General features: G+C 35.7%; 1 protein-coding gene across 2 annotated transcripts; it reads right to left on the bottom strand.

Annotated features, from left to right (window-relative positions):
* Nucleotides 1–1,110: 1,110 nt before the first annotated feature.
* Nucleotides 1,111–27,898, bottom strand: SLCO4C1 (solute carrier organic anion transporter family member 4C1). Of its 2 annotated transcripts, XM_031507319.2 has the most exons (13): nt 27,670–27,898; nt 22,613–22,876; nt 18,487–18,681; nt 15,819–15,915; nt 14,807–14,928; nt 13,876–13,991; nt 13,454–13,598; nt 11,425–11,620; nt 8,129–8,282; nt 6,708–6,895; nt 5,089–5,153; nt 3,186–3,323; nt 1,111–1,934 (listed from the first exon to the last, which is right to left on the bottom strand). In XM_031507319.2, exons 1-13 carry the CDS (start codon nt 27,881–27,883, stop codon nt 1,810–1,812), a joined length of 2,019 nt encoding a protein of 672 aa, XP_031363179.1. In that variant the 5' UTR covers nt 27,884–27,898; the 3' UTR covers nt 1,111–1,809. The 2 variants fall into 2 exon arrangements, with proteins under 2 accessions (XP_031363179.1, XP_085423329.1); XM_085567203.1 differs by lacking the exons at nt 1,111–1,934; nt 5,089–5,153 and having other exon boundaries at nt 3,180–5,025.

The raw sequence follows: 27,898 nt of genomic DNA, 5'->3' as shown, positions 1-27,898 counted from the left end.
TATTGCTGTGAAACAAGTAAATGGATAAACTCCTCTTTGGTCTATCATCTAGTCATTGTGATAGTCCTAAACCAGCAAGGGAAATGTTTAATGTGTCATAAAACTAGATTATAAATTATAATCTTCCTTCTTTCTCCCCCTAAATAATCACTCCAGAGGAAAACTGCTGATAACTTCAGAAGAGAAAGCTCTCACTGCTCTGCCCCACAAGTTTTGTAGTCTATGCAATCACATTAAGCAGCAGAAACTCTAATCTCAGAGTCTAGGACAGAGAAAAAGAAACAAGTTTACCAGTTGAACTACAGTACTATATGTCTTTTAATGATCTGCTACACTCAACACAAACCATGTCAGAGCTAGAAAATCAATTTAGAGTTTTAGGCCACTAAGCAGAATCAGTATTTAATTCTTTCAGCTCTTCCTATGAGCCCACTCATTAGGAAACAAGCACAAAACTTATCAGGAGACATTTATCTGTATTGAAGCAAGCAAATCCTGCCCCTTTCCTTCTCTCCCTCAAAAGCCATCAAGTCTTGTACTTTCACATAGGGTGTAGTTAATTTTATTTTCTGAATCGTTATTTACAATAGAGGATCTTCTTGAGTTGCATACTTAACCTCTACCTAATTTAACAACTGTATTAAAGAATTAGATGAAACTTGAGCCACGTCATAATTCTTTGTTCTAGCACTTATTTAAAAATCTTGACTGAGTCACTGAACACAGTCCTTGTAATCCAAAGAAGAGGGCATGCAGTTTCACAAGAATGCTGTGAACAGCCAATGCAACAGAAGAAAAATGCTACAAAAGTAAAGCACGTGTAGAGGATATCTTACTCATTGAAATTTTCCTGTCAATATTGAATGATACTTCAGTACTATGCAACATTGTTTAATGTCTGATAACAGTGGCTAAATTATGACCAATTGCATTGTGCTAGACAAATATGGCTTTAATAACAAGACTCAATAGAAATGTAATGTAAGTCAAAAAGAAAATGAAGCCATATTTTACTTTTGATACTTCCATACACATTCTTGCTAGCCTTCATCATGTTTCTTGGAGTCAAGAAGAATTCAGTCACATTTAGAAATGACAAAGCATACACAGTTGCAGTAAGAAAATAGGTTTTATTTTAAAATTTTATAGAAACATTTTTAGAATGCTTAAATAAAGCAGCTGAATGGCAAGTTTCTGTATATGTTCCAGATAGAAACTCAAGTACTTAAATTAACAAATACTTTGATTTTGCAACCCAGCTATTCTATCATAACTATTTACATTTTCCTACAAATACTAAAATATGAACTTATGCCATTAAGGTAACATGTAAAAATATTCATAAAACATAACAAAACTTATACATCCCAAGAGTTCCTACAGAAAAATCCCCAAAGGCACTAGCCCAGATTATGTGCAAATTAAATCCTTTTTAAATATACACAGTTCCCTTACTTGTTTTCTCCCACTATAGTAACATTTAGGGATCAACAGGGCTCAGTCAGCTCAGTTCACTTTATTTTTCCTGTTTTATGATCAGCGTATTCCATCTCATTTCAATTAAGTTACATACTAGACTTCTAAAATTAGACTGCAAATTTCAGTGTAACTTCTTTGGACAGCCACAATGGAATACTAAACAATGTCTAGCAAATTAAAGAAACCTACAGATTCAAAATATTTTAAGTTGTTCAAATATTGAATATGATCTTTTATATTTAGGCAACAGTATACAAGAACTTTGGTACAAGTACTGTAATAATGTTTATTTTTACAGTTTTCTTTCAAAGTCCCTGATTTGCTCATAATTTATGTGTGCATAACAGATATCTTTTCTGAAGTCTTTTGTGACAGGACTTTAGTTAGTGGTGGAGGCTTGTAGAAATACACTGCCATGACCACAAAGACGATTGTGACGATTTTGCAAGCAGCACCTGAATGCAAAGAACAGGAGAGTTTTTATCACACTCACTTTCAGTAGCAGACAGTGTTTCACTCATTTATAAAGCTTCATATGGTGAGTTAAATACACCCTGTAAGACTGAAATTCATAGCCTCCATTTCAATGTACTCTACATGAATGTCAAAGGGCAGATAAAGAGTCATACAGCTGAATTTAGACCCCTCACCTGCCTGCTAATTTTTGCTTTCTTCCAATTCTGTATTTTTTCACCTTATTCTAGCCTGAAGTGCAAATCTTTCTTATTTCTTGTTTCAGTACTGTCATTTGCTATATCAATATTCTCTACTCCAGAAACTAAAACACCCTCTCTCCCACTGGTCTATATACCTCACATATGAAGGGAGCAAACAGTTACACAAGTCAGGAATTTTTCTCACTAGTGTTAAGAGATATTTTCAAGAACTTCATATAAGTTATGGAGAAGTGAAATGCAAAAAGAGGAAGAAAGCTCCCCAGACCTTAACTGCCAACACGCAACCCAGATAATCACGAATAATTTGAGTTGGAAGGGAACCTAAAGTCTGTCTACTTCCAACTCTTGTGCTGGGGGCAGGCACACCTTCCACTAGATCAGACTGCTCAGGGCCCCATACCTTGCACACTTCCAGGCATAGGGCATCTACACCTTGCCTGTGCAACCTGCTTCAGTGCCTGGATATTCTTTCAGTAAACAGTTTCTTCCTAACATCTAACTAATATCTGCATTTCAATCCATCACCCCCTGTTCCATTGCTATGCTCTCTTACAGAGTCCTTCTCTATCTTTCTTGTAGGATGCCCTTCAGATACTGAAAGGCCACAGTAAGGTCAGCTTGGAGACTTCACTTTCCCAGTCTCAATAAACCAAATTCTCTCAGCCTTTTCCTTATAGGCAAGGTGCTCCATCCCTCCTACCATCTTCACACCCCTAATCATGCTCATTGCCCTGAAGACAGACTGAAATGTGAGCCAGTCCCTTAAAAATCTAGTAAATAAAGTGTGACAACGAAGCAAGATCAAGACAAAAATTATTTTGTGCTATTATTAGAAGAGTTTTTAAAGCAGCCTTTAAGGTTTAGTTACTGTGGTGTTTCTCCCATAATATCTTGCTGAAAATGTATGAAAATATGTTAAAAAACACTGCTGCTAAAAAGTGCAAGGTTTTATATCAAATTAATTCCCATCTAGCAGACAGGGTCAGAATATATATTGCCTAGTATGCGTATTTAATATAAAAGACTTACTTATGCTCATCAGCAAATAAGCCATTCTTTCATTGTCATATACCCAGCAAACTCCTTTAGTTTCACATTCATTAATATCCCACAGAGTACAACTCTTGTCTATAGCAACACCAAACAAAATTGGTCCAGGAATAGTACCTAAAAAACACAGCAACATGTTAGAATGTTTGAGTTCCTTGGCATACTAGTTTTCATGCATACAATGAAATGCCAAGTTGGTGGGGAAGATAAACTGGGAGAACCAAATGCTAAACATAGTATTTTAATCAAAGTCATAGGCTTCATATTACATTGTAAGTCTGCACCTAACATTGCTCTCAGTTAACAGATAGGATGGAGAGAGTTTATTCATTATACAGCTTTCACTTTGTTAATCAAGGAATTAATTCAAAGACTTGAGCTTCTTAACTTCCTCTGTCTTCATTGGAAAAAAATAAATCAATGGTGAAAAAAACTAATCAAGAAACCAGGAACTTAGCTGAAAGGAAAAAAGTTCCTTTCTTCTGATCATACACACCAATCTATTTCAAATTAAAAGAACTAAAATATCATTATGTTAAATGTTCAATTACATATTTCTCCCCATTCCTCATATGTAGCAAAGCTTCCAGTAAAAATTTCACTAAAAAAAAGCAGTGTTTAAAATTATTCTTGTACAGATTTTATTAACTCCATGTGATTTTTGTGTGTTACAATGCCCAAGTGTCTTGCATCCAAGTATAGCTAGTTTTAGAAAAACACACCAGGTACATCACTGCACGTCTACTCAACCTACCTAAGGCCTAAACTCTACTAGAGCTAACCAAGTGGCTATGTCCCTCACTAGGTCTTCAGCCTAAAACTCCTGTGTGATTCTTAAAGCCTACAGCAAAAATATGTTGCTGGCAAGTAATGCTGTTAGTTACTGCCTTCTTCAGTCACAGTACAGACAGTGCAAAAAGTTCTATCACTCCACAGTGAAGTCAGGAGTTAGAGATCTAGCATAAATATCTGAACTCTGAGTAAAGTGAAACAGAGGGACCTTCATACAACACTAATCACAGTCTTCCAGCTTATTTCTACCTGTGAGGATGTTTGCTTTTATTACACTTTATCAGTAGAATGACTTAGATTAATCATAGTTTGAACAGAGCAAGGCAGAACTCACACTGCGAGTGTTACATATGTAATCTCAAAGGAGAAGGAATGCCTGCAGTACTAAATATTGGCATAAAAGTCCAATCAACAACTGTTTCTTGTCCCAGTCTTAAATTAAATATACCATTTAAAAAGATAATTAAATAAGAATTCTAATTATGCCTGAGAAAATTCAAATGCTTGTGGACCAGAAAATACATACCCTTAGCTCTGTTTTACTTAAGCAGAGTCATCTGTCTTAATGAAATGCTGGAGCTGCTTAGATATAGAATTTAAGTATTATATTTCCCACATCATACTCTGAAATTATTTATGTACAACTATCTACAATCTCAATAAAAGCTAAAGTTACTCAAGACATTTTAAAGGAAGGAAGAAGAGGAAAGGTCCACATATTCACATTTCTTTTAACTTCTGGATTTCAGATGCTACATGAAACTGTTTCCTATTACATCAGTTTTTGTTATCTCAGCTTTCAGAATAGGTCTTCTTCCAGGGAAAGTAGCACCAGTTGTCTTTTACTGAAAGAATGACATTTATCTGTACTTGGTTTGTGCTCATAAGAGTGATAAAGGCTAAAGAGAGCATGCATGCCCTATTAACAATGAATCTGAACACAGATGTTACCTTACATGTATCCTATAAGCCAATGACAGACTTCTTCAAGCACCTCTGAAAGCTTTTTAAGGCATTATTTTAAAGTCTAGAAAAAGATGTCAAATAAGTAGATTATTCAGATGCAAATATTTCAACAAGAAAGTCATACCCAGTAGCCGCAGAACCACTAACTGTACTCCAAGAGCAAATGAGCGCTGTGTATCTGGCACACACCTGTAAATAAGATTTGCAGTTTAACACAGAGTAAACAAGTCCCACTTTGTGCTGTGTCCCTGAGTGAATATAATTTTTCTCTATGTACTCTTTTAACCTGTTAGCTACTGAGTTTAGAAATCCAGTGTGCAGAACAAGTAACCCAATTATTTCAAGTAATGTTTAGATAAAAGACAGGAAAAACACCAGTAGCCCATCAAGAAATTTTAGATTTAACTAGTTTTATAAAATAGTATAAAGAAAAAGGAAGTTTGCTATCAGCACCCTGATATACTGTTGAACATTTTTCCATGGAAGAACCAAGGAAATTAAAACAGTGCTAGGATGCAATCCTGAGCTACTATATATAAAGAAGAAAGTATATTAGGATTCTATTATGCTTAAAGACAATTAAAAGAAGGAGAATGAGTTCCACATCATGCAGGTGATTAGTTCTAGTAGTACAACACTGTCATGAATATGCAAGTTTACATTTGAAATTGCACAAAATAGGCTCACTGAAAAGATATCAATATACTGTAAAAATTACTGACATTTTAGCTATTTAAATTAGTTCTTGAAAAATTTATCTACCTACAATCCTTTTTTCCATAAAAACTGTTCTACTATTTCAGCCAAATTATATAAAGATTCAAATATCCAAATGCTACTGCTTAGAATTACTGAAATAAAACTATATCAACTCAATTTTGAAGATAATGCAGAACTTCACATTATTCTACCCTCACACTAAGCTGTTAATTCCAGATTTACACCAAACCTGCCAGGAGGCTATTACAAAGCACTGTTGTACGATGCTGCTGATTTCCTCAGCCTCCTGCCAAAGGACACCTAGCCACATCCTCACAGAGCAATATGCTTCTGCATCATGGCTATCTTTTCACTGGAAGTAATAGAACTGCAAGTCAAACTTTAACATAACACAAAACAGCTCTAAATTCAGAATAAGAAACACACTTTAAAAACAAAAAAATCTAGCTTTCACACATCTAAGTTTCAGCAATTTGAAAGGCAGCAAAAACACTGTTTTGAAGGAGCAAAAACACTGGTTAACTCACTATCACATTTTATATTAGTGACCATCATACATACAACATCAATAACATGAGAAACAGTCTATAATCCTTGATAGACTACAATTTTTCAAGCTAGAACTCCGGACTGAGACAGGAATTTAAGGTTGAAAATACAAGACTAATTATTATTATGTCCTTTTCCTGATATAATTTTAAATGCTGACACTATCAAAAAACAGGCTAGTCAAGTATTTTCTTCATCGAAGCACACAGCACATTTATTCCTTTTTGCTTTAACTAAAATAGTCAAGAGTGCTCCCATAAAATGAATTTTCTGTATGCTAGAAAGATATTTTTTAAATAAATTCAAAACTTATCTTCTAACAAGAGTGAACAGTGGTATGACTATCCTCTCTTTAAAGTACTGCTAGCTTACTACACAACCTTGTTCAAATACGACACTGCAAAGCAAAAGAATTATTTCACTGATAGTAGTTTTCAAAAGAATGTCACCTTTCTTACAGACCAAAAAACATACCTGAGAATGGCCACAGTTGTTGGAGTAGTAGCCATAAATGTAAAAACAACAGCAAAAAAGAAGATGGCCAGGAATAAAGGTAAAAATTTGCATTGTGTTGGACATTTCCCAGGGACAGCTTCATAGAGAAAGTCTTCTGAACCACTTCCTCTTTTTGGTTTCCCAATACAGGAACAGTTGTGGTATGTCTACAAATAATTTGTAAGACAAAATTTATCTCCAAAAATGACACAAAATGACATATTTTGGTAAATTTTCATTACATTTGCATCACCCAAGACAAGAATAAACCCTGACTTTACCATATGGGAAAGTCAACTTCCTGATGAGCACATGATACTAACACTAATTTTTAAAACTCGTTCACCAGTATACTTGACTGATCCACCTCACCTGAGCAAACGGTATTTTTGTATTTCTGACCTAAAAAGACAGTGATAGCCTCCATTTTGTATTCTTTGTAAGCTTTTAGCTACAAGGATTAAAAATTTGCAGAAGTTAGAGGCAAACCATATGCAGAAGTTAGAGGCAAACCATATGCAGAAGTCAGAGGTAAGCGCTACACTTAAGAATTAAGCAGTAAAGAATAGAAGTAATATAGGACCACTTCCATATGCAGATGAACAAATGGAACATGCTCTTCATCTAAATCCACAGTTTGTTTTCAAAGAAAAATATGTGTCAGCGAAGTGTGAAATTTCAACTGCAAGAAGTAGTTAGTAGCCTACATTTTCTTATGGATAATACCGTCTCTCATTTTCCAGTATAAAAAGTATAAAGGCCTGTCTTGGGTCAGCTTGCCTTTTGGATCTCTTTATACTGCTCCCACATCCCTGCTCAAGAGTTTACTGTACCAGTACAGCCAAACAGAGAAAGCCCTTCAGTTCCAGGAAGGCTTGATAATAGCCTAGGCACTTTCATAGCTTACCATTACTGCATCAGGGGCTATTGACATTCAAGTTTTCAAAACTCACGAAACAGGTTGTCATGTACACAATAAACATTGCATTTTGCTTAAAGATCTAGGTAAGAACTTCAGGTTCTTCAGAACTTCAAGACAATTGCTGACTTTTCTGATTGTCAATTCTACTTAAAGTACATTTAAAGCTAACTTATTTTCAGCATTAGGAAGTCTGGTAGATGTAGATGTACACTTGGAGAATGACATCGCACAAGTGAGAAACACTGTGGCTAAGCAGTAAACCTTCACAATGAAAGAAGGTGGGAAAGACTGCTGTGCCCAGAAAACTCACAGAACAATGCAGGCTGTGAATGACAGAACTGTAGCACAGAAAACTATACAGAAAACAAACAGCTATGCCAGTTCAGTTAATCAACAGTGATGAAAATGCTTCTCTCTTGAGTTTATTATACAGGAAACCAGAACAAACCATGTCAGCTATCTTCATTGTGTAAAATACCTTTTTCATGTTGTTAAAAACATATGAGGCACATCCCGCAAAACAGGGAGAAAAGTACTGGACTTCATCACTGCCACAAACTGGGTAGTATACGGAGCGTAAACACCTGCAGTTAGCATTGCATGGTGCTGTTAAGTTATATAGAGTGCCTGTTCTGAAAAGCAGAAGTTCATAGTCTTTTAATAAAGCAATTGAAAAACAGAAGATATGTAAATAAGTAAAGCAGGATTTATAGCATAATAAATTTTAAAATACTCTATTCATGTTATTTATGCACTTAGTTGTTTAAAAGTAAGCATAGTAGTTAGAGCTCTAGATCTTCCATTTATTATACACCTAGTTATTTTTATGCTGTTATTCTATCCAAAGACCATTCCTCCAATTTCAACTCACAAAAGAGACGACAAAATTCTGCATCTCAGTCCAACTCATTTCATCCTCTCCCTCCCACTTAGGAATTTGAATTTCTTCAATTTATAATTTCAAGAAAAAAACCAAGATTAAAACCAGTATTTGGAGGTGTTTATTCTCCTGATCATACTCCAAGATTTTTCCCTTTTTTTGATTTGAGTCCAGTTGCAAAGCTACCTCATTTTTACTATTTCTAACACTGCCATGCAAACATCTAAATTGTATGAGCACAAAGACAACTGCACATGTTAAATGCAGAGTGCAATGACACACCCTGAAGGGCCTTAAAGATTTCCTCTGGCTGTTTAGGGAATAATTAATAACAGAATTTACTTTAACTCTTACACACTGTATTTACTTTCAATTTACTTCCAATATAGGTAATCATATGGTTTTATTTGAAGTAGTCCCACTGTATTATTAGCATGAAAAATGATTTTGGTTTGTGTGAGGACTGTCCTAAGGCAAACCAGAGAAAACAAACACATCATTTGATTTTCTAATAGTAGTTCATTCATAAGTAAAGAATTTTCACAGGTTAAAAGTTCAGTCAGCTAAAACCAGGATACTGACACTGCCATTAGAGTTTAAATATTGCTCTGTAAAATTAAATTTCCACATTAATTATCTAAAGGTATGTTTATTTGTGAGAATTTGAGATGGCAAAAATACTAATAGAAATAGTTTATCTAGGAATTAACTTACATACATTTAAACTTCAAATGGAGTATTAGGGACATCATAACTACATATAAAATCCATTTTGTTGTAGTTCAGCAGAATCGCACTAAATTAATTTTTGCTTCAAGCCTAAGCAAATTAACTTCAATTCTTCTAAACATGAAGAATGAACTACAGTGCACCATAGGAGATCAGTACTTTCAGTACCTTCCTAGCCCATGAGGAATGCAAAGCCTAGACATATTTGGTGGCAATTGTCCTATACACATGTGAAGTGTCTCCTTCTCGGACCTCCAAAGAGGGACTGAACATTCTCTTACTGAACACAGTAAGAGAAAAATACAACAAAAAAAGATACTCCTGGCTTTTCTTATAAATCTAGCAGATGAGACCATCAATTGCTCATTAAAAAACTCTATAGGAGTTTTTCAACAAGAGTCCCACAGACATGTGGAAATAAATGAGGTACAGAAATAGTCACTGCATTTCTGTTCCTTCAAGTTTTCAAGGAAGCGCTGGGCAATAGAATTTGGCAAAACCAATTCTTTGAAGTGCATGTTGGACAAAATTATGTTAGTTCTGCTGATAGCCTAATTTAGTAATAAACAGTGTTACTAAAAGTAAGATGTTGTTTTCATTAACACAAACAAGTGATCCTGTATTCATGTAATTCTGAGACTAAACCTGCAAAAGCTACCCTCACCTTTCTAAGCTATTTTTCAATAAGAAGATAATGCTTGCCATGAAGGATTTCTTTAAATTCTCCACAAAAATCTACATCAAATTCCAAGTCAAGGAATCCAAGTCTCAGTGCAGTCTCATAATTTTTTCATTCAGAAGCATTTGTTCAGTAGCATAAGCAGAAGACAAACACTTGGCTGTTCTTCCACAAGTTTATAAATTTATTATTTTCTTAAAGCTACTGCTACATATTTTATTTCTTCATGGCAAACAGTTTAAGAACTGGCACTGTATTAGTGCCACTAACTATTCTGATGCACACATCCAGTAAAGTATAATCCAACATGTAACACTGAGTAAGGCAGAAATGAGACTTTTTTATAGTGGATATCAAGGGAAGAGATATAGTTCAGGACTGGTTTACTTCCAATTGCTGTAGATAAATAACCTTTACAACAGTTAAGCTACATAACTTATAAAGTTACACAAAGCTCTAAAATACAAGTTAGCGATATTTAACTGAGGATGAAGATCAGTTCAGCTGTAACTTTTGTCAGCTGCCTGTTATCGTAGGACCTGATATAAAAATATGGGTAATTTCATATACCATTTTCTATACTATATTTTCAGCATTTTACTGATGACTACTGATTCTTTTGCTAAATGTGTAACTATAAGATTTCCATAATCTGAATTATGATTCACAGTTCTGAGTTGTCTGTGTCATCTGTCTGCTGGAATTTTTTGACACTGAAGCAAAGCCATATTTTAGTAATCCAATTTCAACACTGGCTTTTAAATATACTGTCAATTTATACAGCAAGTTTTAAAGATGAAATCAGAATGAGTCATAACTTGGCTTTTTTGGGCTTTAAGGATTCTTTTTTTCTTCCAGTCACCAGTGTATGGAACTTTGTTAATTCACTTTGTATACTTTTGCATACCAGTAAATTTCTACTTCCCATTAACTTGCATGGGCATTAGAGGTTACAAAACCAATTTCCTCTCCAGCCCATCTTCTGTGTTTTCATGGTACATATTATGCTACTGTGTCAGCAAACTGCACCACTCCTCTTCCCTATCTCATTTAGCTTCAAGTGTCTTTATGAATTGGAGAACAACTACCAGATTATGCTTTTATAGAAGATAGCAGTATCTAGCCTTTGCATAAAAGGGGGCACTTGGGAAAACAATAAAAAGGTATTTCTAAGTTATTTACCAACTTACACAGCATACAATTCATGCCTATGATTTTTTAATATGGCATCTAGCAGTCCCTTGGTACCACCCTACTTGAGTTATTTGCACAGCACCTTCTGGCTCTTTGGCAGACCTTCAAACAGCTGGTGTTGCCCATGGCTCTGTTAATTTATGGTGGAATAACTGACCACTTGAGAGCAGACTTCTGGAATAGCTAGTTGCCCTCCTTCTCCTTTTAAACCCTGCTGGTGTGTACTATTTAAAACTAAGAGATTTAAATAAATATTAACATTAAACCCAAGAGTGCATTAAAATATATTTACCCCTTATATGTTTCAGAGACACCTGCAAAAGGTTCGTTCCCACATTTAGCAAATAAAAACACTGTGTTTAATATTAAGGCCACTGAACAGGTGATTATCATGAATCTGATTATGCTTTTGCAATCCATTTTGCATTTGGAAACCAAGACACCACTTATGACTTGGCCTAGCGCTGCTCCTGGAATTAGTACAAGTCCTAGAGGAAAACAAGACAAGGAGTAGTTACATAAAAATGCAAGACTTAACTGTGAGCAATTTTATGCTAAGAAAAAAATCAAAACAGTTACCTCCAAAATGCAGTCCATGTGATATTGTTTTCAAGTCATACTACCAGAATCTAACTATATGAGTAATTTATTCTACTGTTACACCACCTTTAGCCTTTCCAGAGGTTTAACTGGAAGTGTAATTTATAGCTGTCCAAAACCTAACTTCAACATAGCCAAACTAGACAGATGACTTAGAAGCACTATGGGGTGGGAGTCTCTGAACACCAGTAGGTGTCCCCACAAAAACAGAAAATCCTGTTTCATTCTTTCACTGTTTTTATGACATGCCCATGTTCTTTCTTATAAATCTGTTAGGAACGTTTTAATAAAAGAACATAAACACTATTACACAAGCGACAGCACACAAGATGCAAGAAGTCATCTACTGAAAGATTTAAACAAGTCTAGATCAGTGGGTCAGTTTTGCTCTCATAGTCCATATAGTCCACAAGGATTTATCCTCTTTGCACTCCAGATAAATAACTGAGCATTTTTATATGGCTGATCTATTATACAACACAGAACTCAGTGTAACTTACACCAACATGAGACAGCTACCTGCACAGACAGTTCAGGTACAGTGACAAAACTGCTCAGGCCACAGACCTGGGCATTCCACAAACCACAGTCAATGACAGTTTAAATAGTTTCCATGGTCATTGGTAATGCTTAAACTAATTAGGTCAGTTCAGGTACAGACAGCTTTCAACATTACTGTAGGCATTTTTTTAAAGCTGTACATTTAATTAGCACTGTCAATATTTTCAACTCAAAGACATTCAGTCAAGGTCTATGGACAAAAAAACAGCAACACTCAGTTTTTCACTTCACTCCTAGTTTTTGGTTAACAGCTGAGCATATATTCCAATGTGTTTTTATATAAAACTTACAGATGCTTTGTTTTGATGCAACAATACTATCTAGTACTACCCAAAGAAGTAATTCAGAAAGTCTTTCCCAAACATATTTCTGTTGGAAAAAGAGCAGCTCAACTACCATAGTTATAATGCAAGACTCTACAGCTTAACAAGACACATTCTAGGAATATTATATCTGCATATTGAAAGCAGCTGTTAGCATTTATGGGCATTTCTGCCTTAACCTGGTCACTATACTTCAGAATTAATTGTATCAGTGAAGGGAACCTACTGAGCACAGCTCTTCCATCTGATGTTTTCTGTTTCTCCAATACTCAGTTTTTCATAGCTCTTTCCTGTTCTACCTATTACTTCTGCATATCAGATAATAAACAGATGACAGTAAGCCAACTATACAGTCAGTTACATAACAGATTATATATTCTGATCAGTCATTTTATTGCAAATCCATTGTAATGTCAGTGTGGAATTAAAGAAGAGAAAAGCAAAGTCAACTTCTTATTTGTGATAAGCACTGCTTTTTTTTCCTAGCTGCCCTTCATCTTGATTGTTTTAGTAGGGACTAAGACACTAATATTCCTTCAGCCAATTTTAGATAAAGGAAATTTAAACATTTTTCACCAAGAATAAGAAAAGAATAAACTAATAGTAAACTAAAAGTTTCATCAGCACACAAAATTCTCAATCTACTTTGAATAAGTAGACTAGAGTACTTAAGGACAAGCAAGAATAACAAAAATACTGTTCTGATTACTACATTCCATCTAAGTACATTCACAAATATCTCATACAAAAAAGATACCCATATAATCTTCCACCTCAAACATTAATGAAGTGTTCAACTCAATATATTTAAGATCTAAAATTAAAAAGCCATATTACCTCCAAGAGTTGCTGAAGAACTCGACGACTTTCCAAACTGATTTTCTATAAACTTCGGTAGAAATGTGGCAAATCCAGTGGCAACTAAAGCTTCTGAGGAACTGGCTATTATTAGACTCATAAGCACTGGATTCCTCAGGAGTATCTATGGGGAGAAATTATCAAAACACTCTGAAAATTATTTGATTTTGGTACCAACTAAAGTGGAAATTGTTGTATTTTAAAAGTAGATACTCTGAAATGGAACTTCAGTAATATGCTTTTCTAACAATCTCAAGCATCAACAAAATGAATGTGCATTAAATTATCAGTAATTTTCCTATCACAACATAATAAGCCATTTCTAGAGACCTCTAACATCTGGAAAATAATTTCATTTCTCAGAATATATTCAGTTTCAGCAAATTTGAGATTTTTCTTACCAGGAGAGCCATAGGAAAGTCTTTAAAACTTTGTCCAATATTCTTGGTCTGTACCAGTACCTGACCTCCATCATCATGAGTTTCTGAGATTTTTTCAGCCTGAATTTTTGCAGTTCCTACAAATGGTCATATTTATTGACAATGAAAACATTGAATACCTGCACTCTTAGACAATGTCAAAAAACTACAAAAATTTGTTTTTCCTTTAGCTGGGAAAACTGTTTCAGATATTATAGGTCTTCTTGCCTGTTTTATTGGTCCAGATTTTAAAAGCGATTAATACTGTATTCTCGAATGAAGACTTATTGAAAGCATCATACTTCCACTGGAAGGTCTTGGCTACAAGAAGATATTATCAGGGACATCCTAAAAACTTCAGAGTATGCTGAAGCCCTTTTTTTTTTTAATCATCCTTATATTCTCCCATTTCCTACTTTGTTTTTTCTTTTCCTGCATAATTTCTTCTGCTAATACTTCAGTATTAGTATAGTAAGTCCCTTTGGATACTTATGGAATTTTACATTGTTCTTGGCGAGTAACACAGAAGCTTTAAATATAGTACTGGGTGCTTAACTACAAACATCTTTCAAACTTTGAACACCAGTCTTCATGCTAGGTATATGTTTCCAGTCCAGTCCATCATTATAAAGCATCACAGACTCAAGGGTTGAAAGGGGACCTTGAAGATCATCTATTCCCAACCCCCAGGCCATGGGAAAGACCACCATACACAAGATCCTCCCTCTAGCTGATTCACTTTGGCTGCATACTGGAGGGGGAAACAAAAAAAAAAAACTTGATCTCAGATTTTAGTCAAAGCCAGTTAACTGATAAACGAAATCAAACAGGAAACATTCAGTTCAGTACTCTATAACCTACAAATATGAGCAAATGTCTCTTCCAAAGTAGCCAAGTACTGCTAAACCTTTACCTGGTAGGTGCTTCGGAAAGCATGAGAAGGGTATTATAAGAAGCCAAATTGCAAAAAAGCACACAAGAAATCCTATCCACCATGCTCCAAGCCAACGTGGGTCATCTTGATCCACCTTTGTACTGAAAAAGTAAATCAGAAAAAGCAGGTTTACTTTTCTGAATTTCAGATTTCAGTGAGCTGGAATATTTCCTTTTAATACATTTTAACAGAAAGCCTTTTAATATTGCTATTTTCTTAGTTTTACATGAATTAAATGTATTGTTTGCTTGTTTAAACCAACTTCACTAGGCAACTATAAAAATATTGAATTCTGCCAAAGGTAGCCTTCAATTTATTAGTTAATGCCATTCCAATTTAAAGACTATTCTTTGGCCCTGAATTCAAGATTCTGAGGCATTATGAAGATACTGGCAATGTTGGATTTAGAAAGATTCTTCATAAACAGTGAGTTATACCAAAACCAATTCAGAAGATCAGAATGCCACTGCATCAGTTTGAAGGCTCTAAACAGAGGAAATAAAAGTGTAAATTAAGTTGCTGGCTTAAACATTAGCAAAATTTATAACACTTCTTTAAAAAAATTGACTATTAGTCAACAAATAGATTTTCTTGCAAGCTCTTCCCTAGGAGTTAAGGATCCTAACTCTCATATTCCAGCTCAAGGAAACAGTTCCACAGGACATCAGGAGATTCAGCTTAACCCCGAATAAACAACTAAGCAAAAGAAAAAGCCTTTTTTGCTACTGAGGTTTAAAATAGATACTATTTAAATACTAAAACTATTTGCACTACAGAGAAACTTTCACACACAATGGAGTTACTACTCACTCTAGGAAGTAGCTCACTAACTTGAAACCTTTATAAATGCAACTTGTTTCCAAGTTAATGAAGCTCTTGTAAATACACTATTTTCTGAAAAATCTTCTCCTCGCAGGGAGAAAAGCTGAATATTTTAATAAAAATTATTAGGAAAATAAAATAGGAAGCAATAAACTAAGTTGTATCTTGCCTTTTTGGGATCTGGATATCAATATAAACTTGAAGCAGCTGCCCTCCTAAGACATAGCCAATAGCAGGACCCAGCAGAGACATGGCAAAGCCAACTCCTAGAAGAGAAAATTAAATTCACTGTAACTTCTTTAATTCTTTTTAAACTTTCTTTTAATAGTGTTCTTGAGTCAGCTCCAGACCAAAAGGTTTATGTAAGTCAACCTATTCTTTCACTGTCACTACTTCAGTTATAGCATAAAGAAAACAAAATCTGTAATTATGCCTCAATAAGGAGATTTGAAGCTCTCAGGAGCTTCAGAGATTCGGCAAAAGGTATTTCACTGATTGTGCCTTTAAGCATTATAATATTGCACTTTTCCCCATTTTGTGCCTACATTTAAAAAATAACTGGTTAAAAAAATAATACAATTTTGAACATTGGTTGTTAACTGTATTAATCATAATCTTTAAGAGCTTTCTTATTTCTACTTTTGAATCATAAGTTGTTTTCTAGATCTTTAAAACCAGAATACAGTTACATTGAAGTGTATGACTGAGTAGTATCTGCCTCAAAATACAAAAGCAGGGCTCTTAACACCTCCTGAGAGTTTTAAAGAAAAAAAAAACACACAAGCAACAAAACAAACAAACACCCTGACCCCCTCTCCCCAAAAAAGAAATCACCAACCTGCAAAGTTGCTGGTGCAACCATACCCTAACAAAAGAGTACAAGACTTTTTTGATGGCACAATAGCATTCCTGGCCTACCACACAGATTTCAGTTGCAGTGTAGCAGTCACTGACAGCAGGAACACTGTCTCTGCAGATTAACACTTGCAATGAATAGCAACTAGATCCATCTTTAATTAGTAAACATGAATTCCTACTGTTTCCCCAGGTGAAATAATCTGGATTTCTCATTTGTTTCAGAAGTGCATGGATCACAAGTACTTAATGTCCCTGTAGTTAGTAACAAGAAATGACTGGGGAGTCAGGAGGGTGAGAGGGGTGCAAGAGGATAAAGTAATGCAAAATATGACAGTCAAGTAAGTCAAAATAAATATTGAGTAGATATATCCCAGTCTTTCCTACATTTCAGAAATAGTGACATGGTCACAGAAACTTTCTGATTTAAGTTCATATTCATCCTACAGAACTTCAAACTGAGCTTAGAAAATGTCTATTTTCTCCCACACACTCAAATACCATTTGGAATTGTTTAACTTCAGTGGCTTTTGTTGTAGATGTCCCATTCCTTGTGAAAATGCACCCAGTGTAGAGGAGAAAGCAAATACCAACTTATGAGTTGCAGGGTTACAGCAAAAGGTACTAGCAGCTATTTATGGACCATTTTAGGGGTGGGTTCTGGGCTTATTTTGGGGTTATGGTTTGTTTTCTTGGGTTTTGTTTTTTTCCTGCATTGCATAAGCCTTCTTGTATAAGGTAAAGCAACACAACATACTTAAACACAGTACTCTGCATGAATAAAGAAAAATAATCAAGGCTTAGTTACCTATCCACTCATTTGTATTCTGCCTAATATAACAAAACTGGAATGTAGTTCTCTTCTGAACTCAACTCAGTTGCCTGAAGATTGTTCATGAATTAGTTTATTGTATTGGTCTTTTTTTTAAGTATGAACACTGACACTATTCTCCTGAGTTTTCAGGTCTTGTTCCTCCAGTTATGCAGACAACCCTAATTCTGGTCTATTTATTTCACTGGATTCAGGGAAGGAAGAAAAAATGTAATACTATCTCTCTCAAAATAAAGAAGCAGCAAAACTAAAACTTGTCTTTTTCATCTAAGAGTTGCCACAGGCACCTATCCTGTTTGTTGGCATCAAATGAAGTAGCTTGCCTGGGAAAACTGTTCAACATTTGCATACAAACAAATAATTATTTCAATTTTGCCCCTTAAAATGTTGTTTTAGTCTGAAAACAGTCCTGGAATCTGAGATGTTTTGAATTCCTCCTGCAAGTTAAAAGTATAGGTAATAAGTTTTTATTCAGCTTACATATGAGATGGGGCAAATAAGTATCTTTATACCCACAGAAAACACACTTAGACTGCAATGAACTTAGCAATAAAATGGCACATAACCTAGAGAATGGTGACTGAAAAAGATTAAAAACTGTTGCTAAGTATTAGTACTCCTTACTTTTAAACAGCCCCAGTGAAGCAATCTCTGTACTTCCAGTACAGCCAAGTGCTGAATTTATATCTGGCTAGAGAACTGGATTGATCACATAAGGCACACCAGTGTTAATGCACTAAGTGGACAGCCTACTATTAGAAGGTAAGTAAATAAAATTATTAAAGGATGTATTATCTAGCTACTGACCTGACTCATACACAGTATTTTTCAACACCTGTGACTAATAAGTTTTTTGCGACAATTTATTCTGCTGTTAACAGACACGCTACATGAACCATTTAACAATTTTCAGTTACTGACATGAAAAGGTGACACGAGAGTGCTCAAAATACCTTCACCATGAAAATTCAAAAGACTTGGTACATGGAGCAGAATAATATCTACATTTCAGTAACTGATGTAGAAATACTTTATGAATGTAAATAACAATTGCAAGATTGTTTAATCAGAGGAATTCATAAAAACACTTAGAATGCATTGCAGTCTATGATCTGTCCAGACAATGTTCTATAAACAGTTTTAAATTTACCTATATAAAGGGAAGACTTGTGTTTTGGGACACTGTCATCAATAAAAGTTGTCCCTAAAGTATATAGAGGAGTTCCTCCAATTCCCAGCAGCAGCTGTCCAAGGATAAAGACATACAGATACTTGCGAAGTGAAGAGTTTTTGCTGGCACTGCAAGTGGCATTAGCAAAAGTGGTTTCTGCAGTTCGACATGTGTCTGAAAAACAGAGACAGCAAGACTTTACAATTCTGTTACTTAACTCACAGTCCAACTTGAAGAATAATCTGTACTGAAAGCTAAACTACAAAAAATGCTGTTATGTCAGGCTCCCATTTTAATTTTCACACCTATTAATATATCCAAAATTTGCAGTGCCAAGCCTTCTATGGTATCATATCCCAAAAGAAATACTAGAAGAGCTTGGTTTTTGTTTCATCTCCAGGAAGAAACAAGATTGAAACAAGATTGAAATAGCCTTATAAATATGCTTGGGCAACAGGAATGAAATTACCTTATAAATATGCTTTGGCTTGTTGAAAGTATTATTGACCAGATGTATGAAAAAATCAACCAACCACCTGTCAAAATGGGTCATTCCACAGGTTATAAGTACTCCCATGTAACAGACACCTCATTGTATTTTTGCACCTTATAACAATTCTGAGGAGCATTAACAACTTCCACTCTTAGGTGGAAGTGACAGAGCAGCCTGCACAACCTGAGGAAATCTGCCTGACAGAAAGTGCAGTCTGTCATTACAAAAGATAATTCTCCCTTTACATTCAGTCTTTGAGAAGTGTTTGCCTATGAAGAAGGGAAAAACCTAAAAAACCTACACCACTCTCTCACAGAACACACACTGCTATGCCTCTAAAAGGAGAAGTTAATATAAAGCCTCTGCACTTGTGCATACACACAAAGAGAAAAGTAGTGGTACAGCAGGATAAGGTTGTGTCTGCTGCTGTAGTATTTGGTACTACAAGGAAGAAAAAAGACAAACTCAAAACAGGGAGTACTGTATTGTCTTCTCCTTTCTTTTGCCATCATTGCACTCTTGGTAGCAGAATACCAAGAGACAAGAGGTAAGAGAAACATTTCCATGGTTTTCCACGCAAGTACATGAAACCATAAAGAGGATAAACCCATCAGTTTGGTAGTAATGAGCCCCACTAAACAAATATATGAAAATGTCATCCAGGTCAGATAAGTAGACTGATTAATTCACACTATTTCACTGCAAAATTATTACAGCCTTTATTTTCCTTAGATCCTTTTACATCTGAGAACCCTTTTTACTTATGCAAAGAAAAGGCAAGATTCAATCCACACTATGGGCTCACAAAACAAAGTGTAATTACAGAAGGCCACACACTAGGTAAAGAAATCTTATCTAAATCATTACTTCCTGTAGCAGACAATAAGTGATACAGTGTCATTGAACAGAAAGAGGCCAACATGTGGGATAAGAAAACCTCACTTCAAAAGGAAGAGTGTTTTAAATTAAGTTTTCCTTCCTTTCAACTTAGGAAGTATCCTGGGTAATCTGTCCCGGTGTCTGACTGTCTTCACAATGAAGTTATTTTCCTTGTGAGAAACCAGGATGCACATTTGCTATCACAGACATATTGAAACATGCTTAATTTTTAAAATAAAATCCAAGACTGAAGTTTAAAAGTATATTGCTTATAATATCTGCAGTTTTCACAGTCCTCTGTGATAATTAATCAATTAAGTTGATTCTGTTAAGGATGCACCAGCAGGGGGAACTCCTGACTGCACACACCAGAGCCAGCTATGGCACTGGCAGCCCATGCAACCTGGGAATGTTACCAGAACAAACTGCTGATCATACTCTGGATACAAATTTGAGCCTAAAACCTTTCTGGAAAATAGAAAATGCATTTTTACCGTGGCTTGAAAAACAAAAACAACAACAAAAACCAAACAAACCCCCCCCCCAAAAAAAAAAAAAAACCCAAAAAAACCCCAAAACAATAGGCAGACAATTGATTAGCAAATCTTTTAATATGAAATGGGTTAAACTATTTCTAGGAAGAGATATTATGATAAATAAATTATGAAATAGATTTGTAGAGTAGGATATGTGTATACTCAGAATAAAAGGAAATTCCAGTAAGATCCAGTAAGACTTATGCTGGAGGCTAGATGTATTTTGTATTTCAGACTAGACTTACTAATTAATATGGTATCCACATTAAATATTAATTGAACTCTACTTTAAAGTTATCCTGCATGTAAAATTCACTGTACTGACATAGAACAAACATTAATAATCAAGTAACCAATTAGTAACAAGACCTGTTCAGAAATAAGTGTTAGATTTTAATACAAAGCATCAAATACAAGCTTAATTAAAAAAAAAAAAAGAGCATTGCTATAAGCAACTCACACAAATAATTAAAAGGAATGCTTTTGGGGTGTGGTGCTATTAAATTCTGCAGCTAATAGTGTTTCATCAACCTCAGAACTAGCTAAACCAGACATCCCATAATCTTGTGGTTGGTTTACTTGACCGTTAAGACATGCTGTTGCACTGCACCTGAAGATTTATATTGACTGCCCCAGTGCTGACATTCCCTGCCTCTCAGTCATTTATCTTTGATAGTGTTTTAAGTCAGCTTAAGATCTTAAATGTGTTCACCACCACACAGCATAGGCACCTCCATTACAAGTCAAAACAGCAGGCAAGCAGTCAGCTGACAGTGCTATGGTGAAGAAAAACATGCCAATTCAAAAATTCCCCACTGCTTTTAGATTTCAAAAGACCATGTGGAACATGTCCCCAATAAAGGTATCAATATATACAGCCACCTTCAATGATGGATGTTGGATAAAACAGTAACATGTTCCTTGGGATTTCAACTGAAATTGTTTGAAAGGAGTAAAATCAGTTGGAATAGCTGGTAATCTGCTCTCCCATCCTAACAGTATCTTGCTCCAAATGAAAAAAAAAATCAGATTTATGTATTAAACTTTTATGTATTAAATTCGGCTTCCCTTTCATCAAAGTGAAGTAGAAAGGTCAATACTGAAACCAAAACTATAGGGAAATGAGACTGTAACAGAGCCAAGATTAAGGAATTTCAAGTAATTATCTGCTCATAGCCCCCAAAACACTAAAGGTGTTTTCTTCTGACCTGTTCAGTTAAAAGTACAGTTAATTGCCATTTCAGATCCTCATTTATTAGATAGGAAAAAATAGCTTGCCCAACTTCTTAAACTAACATGTAGACAGCTCATAAAAGTGGACAAAATGATTACTACTGAAGATATTAATTTGAGAATCAACAACCTTGCATCATGTTGCTTAAGAGCTACTGATTTTTTTTAGTGAGCACTCTAATATGGTTAGTCATTGAAGACATAATTTTGATTAAAGACTGCAATAACAAGACAATCCGAAAAGATTAAGTCACCCTGCTTTAAACATATCTGAACATTTCTGTATTATAGGTGTGCCACTAAACTGACATACAAATAATTGGCATTAATCACACTGTGCTAAGTCTTGTATTCTGAGAAAAGTTTAAGAACTGAGAGATAGGTACACCCATGATTGCTAAGTATTGCTTTGTTCAGTACAGTTCAGTACTGCTTGTTTCCCCTCTATTTCAAACAAATCCACAAGTTAAAATCAACATCTTTTAAAAGAACTTAGAGAAACTTGTCAATTAATTAATCAACATGCCTTTGATAGTTCAAAACTACAAAGAAATGCAAGCGAAGTTGACAGCCTTCAGGTATGATGGGAAGTCTTAACAGCTTTAACATTTCTCCTACCTTGCTGACCTAACTTAATTCCTAGTCACAAAGAGATGCCAGACAATTTTTTCTTTAAAGTGAATTTTAATTGCATTCATCAAGGCAAGGAAAGAAATCTTTTTATTCAAATGTTGCTTAAGAGCAAGAACTGATATTGACACTCAGATTGCTTCTGGAAAAATAAAGTTCACTGTGCAGAGAGGTGGCTCTTGGACTTCTGGATTTCAAAGAATCAATTTTCAGTTACAGATAGCACCCTGTTTTAGGACATTGACAGAGATTAACTATGCTGTAATGAATTGCACCAAGTTAATACAGAGATTTTAATTTTTTAGAGTAATTTTCAAAACAACCATAAGCTTACCTTCAATTTTACCTCCATACTGGTATTTTCCACTGCTGAAGTGTGGTAAGGAAAATACAAGGGAGCCCAGTCCTAGCATAAATGCTGAGAAAGCAAGCCATCGTGGTTTGTGCCCTCTTTCTCCAAAGTAAGACACAAACAGTGACAATAAACAAAAAGCCATGTCATAACTTGCAGAGATTAAGCCAGTGAGGGAACTGTTCAACTCGTAACGCTTCTCAATTGTTGAAATACTAATGTTAATCAGGCCATTTACCACAATACCTATGAAAAATAAAAGAAAAGGAGATAATTAGTCAAAGATACTTTAATTCAATAGAGTTGCATGATGGAAAGGTTAAAATTAATATATATTTATACAAGGCTGCTTTATAAGGTATTTATTAGCTGTAAAATACAAGTAGATACAGGTACAATACAGCACCAGCTTAGCCAGTCAAATTGCACAGGACCTATATATTTGTCTGAAGCACAGAGCTCAAATGGAATGCATTACAGTGTCGTAAGATATTTCAAAAATTGAAGGTATTTTAGTCAAGGTTGTAACTTGCATTAGAACACATGCTATGACTGAAGCAAGTTCAGGATATAGTTTTCAACTTACTGCAACCAACTAACTCCCTGCCACCACAAAGGGAAGATAAAAGAAGGTGAATAAACATGCATCCTGTATAATATAAAAAAGTGTAAAGCTATGCAATAATTCTTTGCAACTGTTTCAGAGCAACTGAGGTGATTTACTTCAACTGAGCAAAGAAGGTTTGCCCCTTGAATCTGTAACTTCCATGAAGTTACAGAACAACCTGGAAAGAAGTCATCACACAAGCTGCCCTACCAAAGCACAGGTGAACTACAAGAAAAAAATAACTGAAAGTACAACTAAGCTACACCTGCCAGTGCATGCTTAAACACGTTGTTTGTCCATTTTTACAAAAGTGCTGTTTGTCGACCAACTTAAATCTTCTACACTGCTTCACATTCTGTTTCTGTGGAAAACACTAGGTAGTTAAACTTTCATGAATTTGGTTTTAGAAGTTCCAAAATAGGATTCAGTTATAAGATAAATAGCTGTAATTGTAACACCATCAGATAACTTTATCATAGTCTAATTAAATTGTGCCTATAATAAAATATATTGTGAAGTCTTAGAGTCAGTGGTATAAATATGTCTGAGTTCTTTAAACCTACAGATGACTGATGAGGATCTGCCCTGACACAGGCCCTATAGTTACTCTAAAATGAAAACATGATTTTCTATTGTCTGTCTAAGAAGGGAACACAAGACTAGTGACAGAAATGCATTTAAGTTAGTTTTTGACATGCATTGCACCATCCATAAGTACAACTACTTGAGCTAAGCTTCAACGTCTCCTTAGAGGACTTTAATGTATTTAAAAAATCTACTCCAAATAAACCAGCTCTTTTCTAATAGCCAAACTTCAGCTTTCTATATGGAAACAACTCTTGGCACAATTTTAGTTCCAGTACCCTACTATGGCCTCTTTATTAAGGCTGACAATTTCACCTGTCAGTTTACTGACTTACACTTAACTCATATGGGATTGACACAAGTATTCAGGTGTCCTTCCAGTGCCATTAGTTACACATTCAGCAACTTTATTTTCCTCTTAAGAAGCATTAGCCAAGAACAATACTAGCATGAAGGAATGAACAAACAAATTTTTCCCATCTGCCAGAACTCAAACATTGACTAAGGCTTTAAAACACTTGAATGAAGGTGTGCTACACAGCAAATGGATTAGAGCCAGAAGGCATTGTCTTTTACAGGTATTTTAAGCTGCTACCTTTAATTTAAATTCTAAAAGCCATAAAATCTTCCATTTGATCTGCATAAATGCAGATGTGATGAATGGCAGCATAACTTCTCCAATTACATCATCCAGTGATTAATCACTAAAGTATGTTCAAAAAAGACAGAACTTGGCTGATACTAACTTGATCTGAAAAGTAAATTCTGTAAGGACATCCCAACACTTAAAATTATAGCATAGAAATTACCAACCAAAACCTTGGTCTCCTGCCACATGTGGTAGAGATTTAGGTACAGTGTGTACTGACGCATAAAATCCAGATTAATTATAAACCAACTTTATTTGCTATCACAAAACACAGGAGTATTCTTTTTCTTCATCCACTCAACAAAAATACATGTTTTGCAGTTGTCATAAGAATGGTGGCTTTTACAACGAGCACATAAAAATAACAATTAAAAATGCCTTGGTAAAAGTACCAAGTCTAATCAGCCTATAAAATATTAGTGATATTCAAAGATTTTAGGAAGATTAGACTGACAGTCTTAAACTATGGTTCAGTTATTTTACTTACTAAAAATTATTAATGACATGAGAAATAAACAGTCCTTCTTGTACTCAAAATAGTGAGATAATCTCTACCTTGTTTTCTTGTACAGCTATGAACTGCAGGACACCCAGTTAATGTATTACTAGATGCAATAATACATTTAGGCAACTCTTAAGTGCCATACAGAAAGTAGGTATTAGTCATGTAAAAAAATTCTAGGCAAAGAAGTGTTTTGAATTCTGGAAATACAGGTTTTACATGTACTTAAAATGAAAAGGGCCAAAAATTAGAGTTAAGTTCCACTTGAAATCTTCTGGGAAGCTGCAGTACAGCATATCAGGTGCTAATGACACCAATCTATTTTTGAGAGCAGCTAGAAAATATTCTGACAAATACATGCTTTCAGTTAGATTCACAACATACCATGTCACTACAGATAATCATTCACTATGTTCACTCATTTAAAAAGTCTAGCACAACAACTTACATTCAGCAAAACTGTATTATGGATTACTTCATTAATCTTCAACACATTAAGAAATAATCTTTTCTAGAGGTGCATTAGACAAGTTTAATAGATATATCTTCCTCAGTGACTGTTTCTGTAATTTGGAGGGTAAATCAAATTATTAGACCCAAGCTAGAGTACAGTATTAGGTCACAACGTCAAAATCCTGTAGTGTTTTGTATGCTTTTATCTAAACTCTGAAGCTGCAAGATCTGAATATTTTCACAAAGTTTCACACACAAGCCTGAACTTCTTGCTGACAAACCTTGTTTTTCCCACATCTCAAAAAGAATTGCAGCTTGTCTTCAGCACCCAGCTTCCTTCATGTTTTAACTACAGGAAAAGTTCTTGTCAGAGAATCCAGGTAACACATCAGGAATGTCACAAGATCTGTAATAGTCATGCCTACACCTGCTTCCAAAACAAACATCCTAAGTTTCTGTCCTTTAAGGCCCTAAACCTGAACTAGATTCTTTAGGCACCTGACATACATATAGAGTTAGACAACAGAAGCACAAGTAACACAAATAACCTCCTAAGGGGACAGAGATTCTTATAATACAAGCTGGTTTTTGGTTGGGAACCTATCGAGACTACAACCAAGATTTTAAAGCATGCTGAGTTTGTTATTCAGCTCAACAATGAGATAAGAACAGAAGGACTGATTTAAAGACATTTATACACATTAGAAATATTCAAGACACTATCTTTAGTTTAACAATCTCTTCAGTGTCATATTCAGGGCATTTTTAATTGCCTATCCCTATTCCTATGCCACCCAAAATATTTATACGTGTATTCTAAAAGTCTTCTACTACTCAGGTACTATTGAAACCTATGATGCAAGAAGTTCTTCAACAGACACACTCCCTGTTTTTATTTATAGGGAAAACAAATTTGGAAGGACAACTGCAACAGGAATCATCTTCTGACTCTACCAGCTGTAGCATGACCTTTCAAATTCAAGCAAGAAACAACAGGCTTATCCCAAAACTTTCTAAATATTTATTTTCTAAAACTATATGCTAAGACAAGATCAGAATCTGAAGGGGATAAAATTAGAAAAAGTTCAGAGAAACACATACTAAGGCACTAGTTCATGCAAAGACTCCCCAAGCATCACTAAAATCCTTCTAGGTTTTAAGCAGTCTCCAATTCTCTTCTCCTCATACCATTCCAGTTGACTCAGTGTGATTCCTCACGGAATGGAGCCATCCAAACTGCACATTTGTTTGGTGTAGGCTGCTCCCTCCTCTAACATCAAATATCCAGCATTCCCCTCCATACCTCTGTAAGAAATCCCTTTATGATTAACAAGCAGCTTCAAAGCAAATGACTCAGGAAACACCTTTTCTTTCCTAGCTAGTCAAATAAAGTTGAAAGGTTATGAATATAGACCAAATCACTCCTTCTGCCAGACAAGTATCCAAGCTTCACAAACCTCAATTTTTTATGTTTTTTACAGTAATTCTTCTCCTCCCCTCAGTCAATATTTCTACCAAGTCTGAGGCTTGCTAAGGCCTTAACCAATCATTACAGAAAACCAAAAATATGGACAAGAATCTTGAAGCTGAACAGGAATTTAGGGCAAGCTAAACTTCAGGTTACTCTCAAGGTCACCTTAAATCCCTAGTTAAGTTTTAAGAAGATGGCTGCACTGGATTCACAGAACAAAATCAGGTGTTTTTGCTGTTTTCAAGTTTACCCAAAGTCCTACCCAACCAGGCCAGCATAGCGTTTCAATTAGCAAGAGGTAAGACAGTAGTGGGGTGCTACAGTTTTGTATTTTTATTGGTGTTTTAATCCCTGTTTGTTAAGTCTCTGCCTGTGTGCGCATATGAAGCACCACTTCCCTGTGGTCAGCAGGGATGCAGCAGTGACAAGAGCATCAAGCAAAGATGCATTTTGCTTGATGCACTTGATGCGCTTGTCACTGCTGCATCCCTGCACGAAGGTGCGTGGACTCAGCAGTGGTAAAGTATGTGGCAAAAGAAAAAGGACAGAGTGAAGTAAAAGGAGGAATATTGTGCAACTTCCCCATCCCCCAGGGCACAGAAGAAAGTAGACTTTCTTCCCCTAGTCAAACCATTACCGTCACTGTTCAGCCGCAGCACTACAGGAACCCTGTCTCTCCATACCCAGCACCCAAAACATCAGCCTTTGCCAGCGGGGCTCCCCGCAGCCCGGGACGGGGAGCAGCGCCTCCTGGGCAGCCGGGACAGGTTACCTTGGAAGACGGCCAACAGGCTGTAGGCAGCCAAGTACCCCTGGGCATTGTTGCAGGGCTGCAGGACTCGGGGGGTGCAGCGGCCCCACCCGCAGGGTCCCTCCTCGGGGCAAGGGCCGGGCCCGGCGGGGGCCGCGCCGCCCGCCCGGCTCGGCCGCCCGAAGTCGGAGCCGGGCGGCTCCAGGGCCGGGTTCTGGATGGCACCGCGCTCCATGACCCCCAACGCGCT

Source organism: Lonchura striata, chromosome Z (assembly GCF_050655825.1).
Source record: "Lonchura striata isolate lonStrDom1 chromosome Z, ASM5065582v1, whole genome shotgun sequence".
Taxonomy (NCBI): domain Eukaryota; kingdom Metazoa; phylum Chordata; class Aves; order Passeriformes; family Estrildidae; genus Lonchura; species Lonchura striata.
The sequence above is the reverse complement of the archived record's forward strand: the minus strand, read 5'-3'. Positions and strand labels throughout refer to the sequence as shown.

Bases quoted from the DNA above. Each gene is read 5' to 3' on its own strand.
- SLCO4C1 (XM_031507319.2), bottom strand. From the start codon at position 27,883: ATGGAGCGCGGTGCCATCCAGAACCCGGCCCTGGAGCCGCCCGGCTCC. The intron at 8,283-11,424 runs GTAAATATATTT...TCTGCTTTTCAG, and splicing joins GTCTCTGAAACATATAAGGG to AACAGGCACTCTATATAACT. The intron at 6,896-8,128 runs GTATTTTACACA...AATTATTTGTAG, and splicing joins TTTTTAACAACATGAAAAAG to ACATACCACAACTGTTCCTG.